At 40.3% G+C, this 14,310-nt stretch overlaps 1 protein-coding gene across 4 annotated transcripts in view; it reads left to right on the top strand.

Moving 5' to 3' along the window:
• The window catches only part of MAP3K20 (mitogen-activated protein kinase kinase kinase 20), a 252,134-nt gene that overhangs the window by 217,127 nt on the left and 20,697 nt on the right, over window positions 1–14,310 (top strand). Inside the window, exon 17 of one of the 4 annotated variants that reach the window (XM_033945058.1) lies at window positions 6,498–6,626. The exons of the other annotated variants lie outside the window; for them this stretch is intronic. Coding sequence (XP_033800949.1) covers window positions 6,498–6,584 — 87 coding nt within the window. The 3' untranslated portion in view covers window positions 6,585–6,626. Of the gene's footprint in view, window positions 1–6,497; window positions 6,627–14,310 lie in introns of those variants that run through there. 4 annotated transcript variants of the gene reach the window in all.

Genomic DNA, 14,310 nt, shown 5'->3' with positions numbered 1-14,310 from the left:
AACTTGATATAATGCCTGGAATAAGTTCACACATGAAATCCAATGGAACAACATTTAACTTTAAAAAAGGAGACTATGATAAGATGAGAATGGTAAAAAAAAAAGAAACTTAAAGGTGCATCTGCAAAGGTCAAAAAAATATATCAAGCATGGATGTTATTCAAAAATACTCTTTTGTTAGTCCAGACTAGAAACTGTATGTCCCATGTATTGAAAAAGGAGGAAGGAAGACCAAAGGGCAACCGACATGGTCAATGAGTGAGGTGAAGGAAGCTATTAGAGCCAAAAGAGAATCCTTTAGAAAGTGGAAGAAGGATCCGACTGAAAATAATTGTAAGCAGCACAAGGAATGGCAAGTGAAATGCAAGGCGCTAATAAGGAAGGCAAAGAGAGACCTTGAAAAGAAAATTGGTCTGGAAGTAAAAACACAGTAAAAACTTTTATTAAAAGCAAGAAGCCGGGAAGAGAATTAGTTGGGATCTCTAGATGACCAAAGGGTGACAGTCTGGGAACTATGCATTGATGGCAATGGCAATGGAGGTTATAGTCCAATACATAGTTCCCACCACCCCCTGGTATTATTTGTGACAAGTTCTGGTGATCGCCTGAAGATTGCATTCGAGAGGTACCCATCCCACAGAGAAAGAGGGAAGGAAAGGTATCCGATTTGGGGAGGGGAGGGAGGGGTAAAGGAGAGAGATGCTAGACCACGGTGGAGTAAGAGAAGGGAAGGTATTTTAGAGAGAGAAAAGTATTTTTAGTATCAGTGGACAGTTTGTTTATAACTTAGTTGATATTTTTTGAAGTAGATTGTGTGTCGTGTGCTAGAACCTCTTATAGCTGGACTTCAGCCACCTCTGCAGCTTCATCCATATAAAACATCCCAGGATTGACTGGTTGGTCTGGTGGAAGATTTTGACAAGAAATCTATGCACGAGTTCCTTCAAAATATAGCTCATAATCTTGCTTTTTTTTTAGGGTATATGGTACAATTTTATAAAATGGCTTAAATTTTTATAATTGGATTTTTAGTATTGGCTATTTATCTGGTTTAATGGTAATAAACCATCAGTCTCTCCCTTGAACTGATCACTGTCTTATAAAATTTTCTCTGATAATGAATGAAGTCCATAAGCAAGTGATCCCCCCCCCCCTCAAACCTTCCCCAAGCATTCTCATAAAAAATGATCCTGCCCTCTTTCCATCTCTGGCTCCCTCTTTTCCCCACAATTTTGAGTCTTTGTCACCATCCGATCAGACACATACCTGGACCACTATATTATCAGATGCCTACAACAAAATTGTCCCTGTCCTTTCTGCACTTAGAACCAAAAGGTCCAGACAACACTGGTGGTCTACATCCTCAAGCTGAGAGACGCTGGAGAAAAACTAATTTCCCTGCTGACCGAGCACTTTGTCTTGACAGACACCGTAATTACAATTTCCACTTGAAAAAAGTCAAATGCCAGTACTTTACTGCAAGGGTGATTAAGTCAACAAATCCCGCTAGGGATTTCCATTCCATTTTTCGCTCATTGTCATAAAGTCCAAACTCTCTACCTGACATCTCCACTATTCCATCAGCAGATTGTCTAGCACACTTTTTCAGCAATAAAATCTAATCACTATGTAAAACTTTTGCCACAAAGAATAAGCTTTCTGCAGCTACAATAGATAAATCAGAGATTTCCCAGGTTACTGGTTCCTCTCTCTATATACTTTTCCATCAAATTGGATTAAATTTCCTAATTTTGAATTGCTTCCATTTCTCTTACTTATGGTTAATTCAAGTCTTGAACAAGGTATTTTGGTTGATGCATGGAAAACTGCCCTTTCCTACGCTAAAGAAACCTTTGTTCGATCCCACTCTCTCCTTCCATTACCATCCAGTAACTAATCTTATTTTCATTAACAAAGTGATTGAAAAAAGTGGTTTTTGTTCAACTTCTCAATTTGTGGAGAAGAAATTCATTTTTGCATCCTTGTCAGTCAGTATTTCGGTCTGCACATAGCACAGAAACTGTTCTAGCCTCAGTACTTAGTGAAACCCACTCTTTTCTCGATAGACATCAAATATCCCTAGCTATATCACCTGATTTGTCAGTGATGTTCAATTTAATCAACCATGAGATGCTTATTACTCTTTTACAGGATATAAGACTCTCACATATGGTATTAGCGTGGTTTAGATCTTTTCTTTCTAACTGTACCTGTTGGTTGTAATCATTCCACTTCGAAGACTAAATCTCTTTTCTTTAGGGTCTTCCAGAGCTCAATCCTCTCTCCATTAGTCTTTAATATTTTCCTTTGCTCCCTTGTCACCATTCTCCAGAACTATAATATATCATGTCATATATATGCAGACAGTATCCTCATTCTTCATCATACTGATGCTTTATCCCCACATATTTCCTCTTTGCAGACTTGCCTAGATTCAGCTGCTCAATGTTATCTGCTCACCATGTGATACTCAACCCTGATAAAAGTGTTGCCTGCTTGATCACTGGACATCTTTCCTCTCCTGATATTACTCTTTCTTTATTAGGAACCACAGTCACCACTGTTTCTTCTTTTTCCTACCTTGATGTCATACTTGATTCCAAATTGTCATTTGCGCCTCACATTGCTGCTCTCTGCAAAACCGTTTTTTACATTTTACGACATCTCCACTCAGTCCACCCTTTCTTTGACATGTCTTTCTTTCAATCCCTGATTTTTACCTTTGGTTATCACATGTATTGACCACTGCAATACAGTACTCCCGGGTGTGGCACAGTCTATCACTAAGAAACTTCAGACATTACAAAATACTGCTGTCTGCTTACTATAACACACTCCAGTATTAATGATCATGTGACTCCATTATTAAAACAATACCACTGGCTCCCGATTGTATACCATATTCAGTTCAAAACTCTGTTCCTAACATTCAAAGCTTTCCATAAGGGCTCTCCAGAATATCTTTCATGTTTGATTATTCCATCTTCCCCAGCTCGTGTTCTCAGATCTCAAAAAGATCATCGTATAATTCTCCCTGGACCACGCTCAGCTCAATTAGAGTCCATTTGAGATTCTGTGTTCATTTTTGCAGCTCCCCAACTCTGGAATATAATGCCCCTCACATTACATGCTGAAGGATCCCTCCAGAAAATTAAATCCTTTCTATCTGCTTTTATAAACTCCCTGCTCTTCTATTACTCTGCTGCCTGAATCTATGTTTGTTCTACTGGTAACCCATTCTCAGAAACTGTGTTCTACTGTTATCTGCCCTGAGCTTTCTGGGAGGGTGGGATATCCAAGGACCCATCTTGAATGTGATTAAAATCTCCACCCACAACAATATAAGATTCCCTCCCCCCCCCCCCCCCAAGTAGTTAGCTATACCATAAAAAATACTCAGGTGAATCCACATTTGGTCCTTAAACATTTACAAACACAAAAATAGCTCCCAAGAATTTAACCTGAAAAATAACACCAAAGCAAGTGAAAAATGCCACTGTTTCATATAAAGAATCCCCAAAATATTTTGAATCTTGATAGATTAAATGAGTTTCCTGAAAGAAAGTAAACTGCTTGCAGATGTTGAATGTACAGAAGTAGTCTCTTCCCTTTATGGGGATTATTCAGTCCCTTGACATTTTATTTATTTATTTATTTCGCCCATCCTCCCAAAGGAGCCTAGAATGGTTTACAAGAGTACATAGTAAGGATAGGACAAACTTTGGTGAGGAATACATACTCTACAGCATTTACAGTGTAGACCAGTGGTCTTAAACTCAAACCCTTTGCACGGCCACAGTTTGGATTTGTAGGTACTTGGAGGGCCTCAGAAAAAATAGTTAATGTGTTATTAAAGAAATGACAATTTTGCATGAGGTAAAACTCTTTATAGTTTATAAATCTTTTCTTTTGGCTAAGTCTTAATAATAATATTGTCATTTATAGCTAAAGAGACATATGATCAAGAAACTGTTTTATTTTACTTTTGTGATTATGATAAACATACCAAGGGCCTCAAAATAGTACCTGGCGGGCTGCGAGTTTGAGACCACTGGTGTAGACATAACATGCAGACTTAAAAATACAGACTTAGTGGACATAGGGTGGATTAAATTGCAGTGTTTTCAGTGTAGATATAATATGGAGGTAAAATAGCTTTTCTTAGCAGGTGGGAGCATCTTTATTGTTAGAGAATGTGGTAGTAATTCTGGGTATATTTGCGGTGGCATGTGAGTTTTAGTGAGATTCCGTTTGGTGTAATTAGGTGGTGTCTTTGAGATCCATCCATCAGGGGTGTAGATGTTGGTCATGAAGGAGCTGGGTTTGTAAAGAGGAAGGTTTTTACAGCTTTCCTGAAGTTCCAAAGACTGTCTAGTGATCTAATGGATGGAGGGATGATGTGCCACTCTCATATTTCAACACATATAGCAATGCCAAGCCCGATAATAATAATAGGGAACCCTGACCCTTAGTAAGTATATGCGTATAATAAGAACTCCCACCCATCCCCTCCCAAACAACCCCCCTCCCCCCCCCCACACACACACAGCCCTTCCCAAGTCTCCACCCAGCCATTCTCAATCATAGTGCAGATGAAAACAACCCCAGGTAAGAAACATAACAATGTAACCCAACAGCCTATAGAAACTTATGTCTCTCTTAGCATCATTCATTCATACTCAGCAAGCACACACACAAACATTCTAAGCCATTCAAATATAATCTCAGGCATCAAAATTCTAAACTGCCTCCCCCATTCCAGTCACACAGAGATCCCAGCAATCCAACATTCAGACAAAATTTTATCCAAAAATATAAACCACAGTATCTAAGTATGATTGCAACTCTTCTGCTTCTTCAAAAGTTTGAGTAGAGTTGAAAAGTATAAGTCTTAGATGTGCAGGATACAGTAAACCATACTGAGTACCCAGGTTTTTCAGGCGATCACATAGTACCAAAAATGTCTTCCTCTTTTGCATGGTTGCTTTAGCCAAATCTGGAAAGATCATAAACTTATTTCCCTCAAAAAGCAATGGTGACTTCAATTTTGCCAAACGTAGCACCTCCATGGCATGTGCAAATCGGTTTATAGACAGTAACGCGGAAGACAAAGGCGCGCGCCGACAACTGAGCGCAAGACGGAGGTGCGCGCCGAAGAAAAAGACTGTTTTTAGGGGCTGTGACAGGGGGTTTTGTTGGGGAGCCCCCCCCCCACTTTACTTAATACAGATCTCGGCGGCGTTGTGGGGGGTTTGGGGGGTTGTAACCCCCCACATTTTAGTGAAAACGTAACTTTTTCCCTAAAAACAGGGAAAAAGTTAAGTTTTCAGTAAAATGTGGGGGGTTACAACCCACCACAACGCCCCCACAACGCGGCGCGATCTGTATAAAGTTTCCCCCCACCCCCCCAACCCACCGTCATAGCCCCTAAAAACAGTCTTTTTCTTCGGCGCGCGCCTCCGCGCTGCGCTCAGTTGTCTGCTTGCGCCTTTGTCCCGGCGCGCTTTTGACCTGACACCGTGCAAATCTCAACACCCACACCACAAGTGGACGGGGGTACCATAACACGACTCGAGTGGTAGGGACTCTATGAGCAGATTCTATCTCAAAGGGTTTCTCTGGGCAACAATTCTAAAACCTTCACTAGATTGGGACTTTCTGCACCTTCCCTAAGCCCTAAAATCATCAGACAGTTTCTTCTTGCTTGATTGGATTGAAGTTCCACCTCTTATTGCAGCACCTCAATCTACTTTACTTTCTGCTGCAGTTGAGACACGTTTTAAGTGTTTACGGCACAATGCTGTGCCAGCACTGCTACTTCTTTCTGCACCTTTCCCATCTGCCTGAGCATTTGCCATTTCTGATCACAGATCTGGCAGTGCAGTTGAATTATCCCGCAGGATATCTTTAATACTGAGAATCTGCTCCATTATATTCCTCAGTGTAATGGTCTGGACGTCCTGTGGCACAGCAGTGGTAAGATCAGGTTTTTCCATTTGCTAGCCAGCTAGAAATTATTGGTGTCTGCTTTCAAATTAGGTGCCTTGTTAGCCATTTTTGCCACAATTAATACTTGTAGGAGGAAGGAAATATGGGTGGCAAATACAGCTGAGGGCTCAAAGATTGCGCTTGGGATTGCGGTTTCCCGCTTAAGTAGCCATCTTCATCGATGCTCCGCATGTGCCTCCATAAGAGCTTCTTGTGGTGGGTGGCCACTAGCCGAAGAGCAAATTGTTTCTGTTCTTCATCTTTTATCAAAGTATCGTATTTTTAAATGAGACAACTTAGCCCTCATTCTGCTGCATCATTAACAGTCAATTTGGATGCCCAATTCCAAAGTTCCTTGGAAAACTAGATCGTCAGTCCATTCTGTGGGATGTTGCTTCAGGAAAATTCAGATGCTATATGGGTAATTGGTTTGATCTGTCTTTCCTCATATCTTGCTTTTGTCATGATTTTCTTTTCCTTGTGCTGACTTTTTCTCCATTCTTTTGCAGTTGTTTGAAGGCCAACTCCATTCATACAGCAAGAAAACATGCTCTGCCTTTGCTTCTGTAGAAATTCTTGATCTTCGTCATTTTTAAGTTCAGTCATAACATCTTTTTTTTTAAATATCAAACAACTGTTCGAGTTCACTTTTAAAGATTTCTTCATTCTGTCTATCACCTTCTCATTGATGATTTCTGTGTTTCTTTAGGGACAAATACTCTTGTAATTTCTTCAACTTCCTAACGCAAGAGTCTATGTGTTGTGTTGGTATCCTAGCTTGATCCCATACTGATGACTAACAAGCCAACTTATAGCTTTCCAGTAAAGGTTTTCCATTGTCATAGTGATGGAAATTGGCCAGGTGAAGAACAGCCAGTCCACATGGCAATCTAGCAGTTGACAGTTGACAGACTGACTTCCAAAGGAGCCAGTTTTTTCGGTGCAGATCATAAACTAGATGACGCCATACAAATTAATTATGCGCAATCACCTACATATACAACATACAAGCAAACAGTGCATGCCGGGGTGAACGCTAAATATTGTCTAATCAAGCTGAAATTTGACACATGAATAAAAATAAGCCTTGTGGAGACAAGATTTGACAAGGTTGGGGGAGCCTTGCTTTTACCCGGAGGATATTACTGAGGGGCTTGTTTGCCGGTCCCAGTCTCCTGCAGCAGCGGTTCTGACTTTCCTTCACTAACGCCGACAGGCATCTACAGAGACGGACCCCCTGACGTCATCGGATCCGTCTCCTACACTTTAAAAACAAGCTGCGGCCGCAGGGCGTGGCCAAAGAGGCGTGCCCTAAGGGGCACGCAAGGCCCCTTGGGAGCCCCTTGGAGCCACGAGGAGTCCGGGAGCTGGAATCGGCTGGTAATATTAGTTTTTTCCTATAATTTTTTATATGACTGTTTGAATATGGGAAAAAGAAAAATCAAACCAAAAAGCTCTACACCAGTGGTATCTGGTCCAATGGACAGACATTTAACATTATTTTCTGATAATCCACCTGTGGTACCATCAAATGTTGATTCCTCCTTGTCAGGAGCTTCAATAAGTCCCCTCGATCGCACTCCTCCCCTTCACCCGGTACCCAGTGATAGTAGGAATATAAACCCTACTATATCCGATGCTCAAGGGGTTTCATCTACCCATACAAGTAAATTAGTATATGCTGAAATACCTAAACCATTGATTTTTTCTGGAGGAGTGGATGAAAACCCACGAACAGAGGAAACACAGGATATTACTTTAAAGGACTTATGGTTAGGAATATCTAGAGTTGAAGGGTTTCTCAGGACAACGATGAAACAAATGGGAGATTTTTCTCAGTTTCTTCTAAATTAGAAAATGTGGATTCTAACCTAGGTTGTTTGGATAAACGACTAAATGCTATTGAAACTCAATGTAATAATTTACAAGCTGTCTCGGTATCAGCTGTTAAAGATTCTACAGTGATACATTCTAAAATTGAATCTATAGAGAATATGAATAGAGTGAAAAATCTCCGCTTGGTCAATTTTCCAGTAACTCACTTATTGTCACCTGAGATTCTATTAAGGAAGTTTTTTAAAGAAGTACTGGGAATGGCCAATGCAGAGAATTTTCCAATAAATAATTATTATTACATTCCTCCAAAAAAAGTTGAATCTGCCCAGGAGGTGGACCATCTGACCACACCAGAGGTAAATTTGACTGAATTTTTGGAAGATACACAGGATGTGATTCAGAGTCGGTCCACCCTGGTAATAACATGCATGAGCGAGATGGATAAGATGTTGATAATGAAACTTTACTTCAAAAACAGGTTAATGAAATTTTGTGGGGATTTGGTTAGGATTTTTCCGGATGTATCTAGAACCACTCAGTTGAGGAGGAAATAATTTTTGAAATTGAAGGATAGAGTGTTGGCACTGGAGGCATCCTTTTACCTGAAATTTCCCTGTAAATGCTTGGTTAAGTTACAAGATATTGAGTACTCCTTTTGGGATCCTATACAACTACAACAAATTTTAGTTGCAAGAGAATAGAAATGTGATTTGTTTCACCCAGCTGAGAATATAAGGAGAATTAATATAAATAATATCCCATCTTAAGGAATGATTCAAGGTTCTTTGGTGTGAACCGAGAATTATTGTCCTTTATTTTCTTGAACTTTATTTAATTAGAAATAGTAAGATGTACTCCCCATTAATGTGGGCTTAAAAGGAATTATGTATGTATGATTTGATTATGTATTGTTTTATGTGATTTTCCTTTTTTCCTTTGAATTATTGGATATTGTAATGTATTCAAAATTATAAATAAAAAAAAAAAAAAAAGATTTGACAAGGTTGATTTTGTTGCATACTACCATGGACCACCCTAGAGCACACGCTCCCCCAGATTCTATTTATGGCAGATTTGAGTGCACTGCTAAGATGCACACATAACTTAATTGGCTAACGAGCTAATTAATTCCTTGGCTGAGTTCTTTGATTCCCTAAGCAGAGTCTTACTATTCATTTAGAAAGTTGTTGAAAACTTATTTGTTTGAAAAATTTGTAAACTGATCTTATTGCTGTATTCCTCTGATATATGTATATTCACTGATTGTACATTCCTCTTGATGTGAACCTAGAACTAAGTGGTTGGGAGGTATATAAGAATAAAATTATTATTAACTATCAATAATTGTATTCTAACAACCAATATTGATGCTAATTGGCATCAATTAGAATTTGTGTGTGCATCTGAGTAAAAGCAATTCTATAACGTTGGGTGCCTTAATTTTATAGCGTGCAACCCAAAAGGGGGTGTAGCCATGGGAGGGGTATGAGCGGGCCATAGGCATTCCATAAAGTTGCATGCAGTGTTATAGAATAATGAGTATCTTCACCCAACTTGGGTGCCAGGATTTATACCAGGTTTCAATAGGCATAAATCTGGTGCCCAGAGTTGAGCATGTAATCCAGTAGTGAGTGCCATTCTATAAAAGGCATGTGCCAAACTATTCCAGTGCCCATTTTTGAGTGCCATTTATACAACTGCTTCTCTCTGTGTGCATAGGGTTAGCATATGGCTCCAGAAAAAGGAGGATGGATTGAGATATCTGGGTTTTGCTTCCATTGCTTTCAGTGGAAGTAAAACTCAGATGTCTCAAATCTGTCCTCTTTTTTTCTGAAGTCATATGATAACCCTATGTGTACATACTTTGTACACCTGTATATGGCTGCACAATTTTATAAAAGGCCTTGTGTGGGTATAAAACAGGTTTTACATACAGAAAGATCGCTACAAAATTATTCCCCAAATGCTATATACAAAACAATTTTCAGACTATTTTACTGAGATAAGTGAAATAGTTACCTGAGTATAGTTGTTTGTTGCTATAGGTTCTGAGCTGTACGTTACTGGTGCCACAAAGGGGCAAAGTTGGCAACATGCAGAGATCTCATTTTGAAATCTATCTCAGCACCTACTTTATGTTGCTGTTGCTTGTAAGGTCGATGGGTATGGCTCTGGCCAGCTATCCCCGAATTGTCAATGGAAACTCCACAGGGAATATCACTTTGAAAATTTACTGGCAAGCAACCTAGTTTTATAATTTCCACATAATGTTGAACAGATATCTGTCTTTTGTCATCTTGTCCTCTTCCATTTACTATATTTGCTGGATTTGGTATTGCTGTGTATGGCAAATGTACAGTATTTAGAACATGAATATCATACTTATGCTATCATTTAGATATAAGTATTGGTTGGCTCTTGCAGTGGGGTCTCTCTTGATTTCCTCTTCTTATTTGCAATTTGTAAGCTATTGTAAGATCATTTATCCAACAGTGTGCACAGAGATCAGCATATAAAATGTCAAAATGTGATGGACATGGTTGTACTTCAGTATACTATCCCAGGTTGGAGTCTTGCACAGTCAGTACTCGTAACAAACTAGTCATTAGCTGCAATAAGAACCAATTCATGAAAGCTTATTGCAATCATAAGCTGAAAATGACAATTTGCAGCAGCATATTTAGTATTATAAAAAGGAGAAGGGGATCTAAGCTGTGGAGTACTTTCACAGGGTGGTTTTACAGTACCTCGTTCCTTTCCCCCTTTTCTCCTTTATGGAATTACTGCAGTTCCGGAAACTTTGCAGTAGATACACAAGCTCTGTAGACACAGCAGAAGAATTGTTTAATTAGAAATCGCATTTGAAAATCTCATCTTTAACAGCATACTGTATTGCATTTTCCTCTTATCAGTTCATTAAGCAGCCATATACAACATATGTTCATTCATCACTAAGCATAGTTACAATGTGCAGTCTTTTTATTACTTGACCAAGGGGCATACTGCAATGCACATCCCTCCAGTACTTCACTAGTAGAATATACTGCCTGCACAAGTATGTTCCTTTTATTACTTAACTCAGGGGACATACTCCAATACATATTGCTCCATCCAGTCTCCCAAGAGGTATATTCCCAATACACAATCTTTCATCACTTCATCCAGTGGACACACACCGCTACAAGGTTCACCTAGATAGCATTCTGAAATACACATTACTCTTTCACTTTGTTAGGGCACCAGTTGGGATGTGACTGTCTCTTTAGTCCAGAAGTCAAATTTCAAAGCACCAGAAAGCAAAGGAATGGAGAAATCAGAAGTCGCTGCATTTCAAGGCAAAGGTATCCAGAAAGGGAAGATCCACCAAGAATCAGGTTTCAGAAAACACAGAGCAAAATATCAAAGTTAATTCAGGAATCAGAAGGTTGATTCTATCAAGAACTAACTTGCAATACACACAAGGCTCAGAATCAGGAGGCCAAATAATCAGTTTCAATAGGCATTTTTTTTCAATGCTATCTTAGAAACATGATGACTGATAAAGGTCAAATGGCCCATCTAGTCTGCCCATCCATAGTAACCGTTATTTCTTCCTCTCTAAGAGATGCCACATGCCTACCCCATGCCTTCTTGAAATCAGACACAATCTCTGTCTCCACCAGTTATTCCAGGAATCTGTTCCACGCATCTGCCACCCTTTCTGTAAAAAATTATGTCCTTAGATTACTCCTGAGCTTATCACCTCTTAACTTCATCCTATGCCCTCTCATTCCAGAGCTTCCTTTCAAATGGAAGAGACTCGACTCATATGTATTTATGCTACGTAAGTATTTAAATGTCTCTATCGTATCTCCCCTCTCATACCTTTCCTCTAAAGTATACATATTGAGATCTTTAAGTCTGTATGCATACGCCTTACAACAAAGACCACGTACCATTTTAGTAGCCTTTCTCTGGACTGACTCCATCCTTTTTATATCTTTTTGAAGGTGTACTGTACACAATATTTGAAGGTGAAGAATTGTACACAATATTCTAAATGAGGTCTTACCGGAGTCTTATACAAGGGCATCAATACCTCCTTTCCTACTGGCCATACCTCTTCCTATGCACCCTAGCATTCTTCTAGCTTTCGCTGTCACCTTTTCAACCTATTTGGCCACCATAAGATCATCACATACAATCACACCCAAGTTCCACCCAAGTTGCCTCTCCTGACCCTGCCACCTTCTCCCATCGACTGACTGAAACGGGACTCGGGCGTGGGAGAACACTCCGCCCCTCTCTAGCAACTCAAGTTTGATCACCTCCTGCTTTCGCCTGACCCTGCAACACTCTACCATCAAAGAACCAAGACGGGACTCAGACGTGGGAGAACACTCCGCCCCCCCCCCCCCAGTAACTCAAGTCTGAACACTTCCTGTCTTCTCCTGACCCTGCATCCCTCCTCCATCGATGGACCGAGACGGGACTCGGGCGTGGGAGAGTACTCCATCCCTCTGGCATGGGAGAGTACTCCATCCCTCCCCACCGCGGCTAGTCACTAAGCCTTCTCCGAACCCTTCAACCCGCTTCCATTGACGGACCAAGATGGGTCTGGGGCGCGGAAGAGCACTCCGCCTCTATCCACAACTATAATAGTCGCCACACTTAGTACCACCATGAGAACCATACCTCCAAAATACCCACAAGCAATCCTACTAATAACCCTGCTCCTAACCAACTGGAAAGCAACTGCAAACTACATCTCTCCAATACCAACTATAGTAAATTCCAAGGGAATCACCCAACCAACCTGGCATCCCATAATAGACAGAAACTCAAACTATCAGACTAACACATACCAACCCACCCCACAATCAACAAGAAAACTGACAAACCTATATAAGATCAAAAAACAGCCCCACCAAAGATCACTCATATACCCAAAAACAGCTCACAACACACCAACAGACTATACCACTCTCACATGTGCATGTATGAACATCAGAGCCATAGGCCCCAAAACAGAACGCATAAAAAACTGGATAGAAGAAAATAACCTAGACTGCCTTTTCCTCACAGAGACCTGGCTTATCTCGGACTCGGACCCCAGTATAACTGAAATTTGCCCAAAGAGCCACAAGTTAACAGTGGTCTGCAGAGAAAATAAAAGAGGAGGAGGAATTGCCATCTTAGCCAGAAAATCATAAACCTAAAAATACAAAACAAAACAACCAAACCTTACATGGATTTACTAGCCTGTCAACTTTCAAGCACATCACTCAAAGGAATACTAACATGCATACTCTGCTACATAACCCCAAGTTACTAGAACACAGCAAAACCAATATTTGAAGAATTTATATATTGAAACTCATTAACAACAACCTACAACCTAATCCTAGGAGACCTCAACCTCGAAAACCAATCCTGCAAACATGTAGGAACCTTACTTTCCTACCTCGAGGCCTTAACATATAAAATCCTAGATCCTCAAACCACATACGAAAAAGGACACCAACTCGACATCGCAGCCTACATGTCCCAACAACCCATACAACCAGAGATCCAAACGGAAAATGGAACCGTTCCGTCTGGTCTGATCACTACACATACTCCTTCAAAATCAATAGAACCAATAACAAAAGCATTCCAATTGCTCAAAAAATAATGTACAACTCATGCAAACACATTGATCCCACCATATTTTGGACAAAAGCAGACACCATAATCCAATACTACAATCCAAAGACTTCATCTCACAATGGAACCATCTAAGTACTGAAACCCTGGATAATCTAGCCCCTGAAAAACCCAAAACCAAAATCCAAAGAAAATCAGACAAGTGATTCGACAACAAACTACTCCAACTCAAAAGGCAATGCAGACAACTAGAAAGAAAATGGAGAAAAAGCAGCCAAGAATCCACAAAAACAGCATGGAGAATAATGAACCAAAAATACAAACACAAACTGAAAGAAAAAAGAAAGACATACTACTCAAAGCAAATAGGAGAAGGACCCCAAGATACAAAAAAGCTATTCTAGCTACTAAAAGATCTCACAGACACCACACCCTACCTAGCCAACAGCAACTTGCCCCCTCCCTCAGCCACTCTCTTAGCCACATACTTCAAAAACAAGATCGCAAACATCAGAGCCACAGTCAATGAAATTCCCACTCACATAGAAGAGACCTCATTTCCCCCCACAGAAAAAGAATCAGTGGCAGCAGACAAAACCTGGTCCCACTTCTCACCCATACAATGGTCAGACTTCAACAAACTATATAATAAATACAGCCACGCAGCCTGTGACCTCAACCACTGCCCCCCATACTTACTGAAAGACTCGAGCACACTATTCCGCTCCCTGCTCCTACAATGGATACAATCTCTACTCATAGATGGACATTTCCCATAAGACCTCAGCGAAATCATCATAACTCTGATACTAAAAGACCCCAAAGAACGACGGACCAACCATCCAACTACAGACTGTAACC

This window comes from Geotrypetes seraphini, chromosome 5 (assembly GCF_902459505.1).
Source record: "Geotrypetes seraphini chromosome 5, aGeoSer1.1, whole genome shotgun sequence".
In the NCBI taxonomy this organism is placed as follows: domain Eukaryota; kingdom Metazoa; phylum Chordata; class Amphibia; order Gymnophiona; family Dermophiidae; genus Geotrypetes; species Geotrypetes seraphini.
This window is presented reverse-complemented; position numbering and strand designations above follow the sequence as displayed.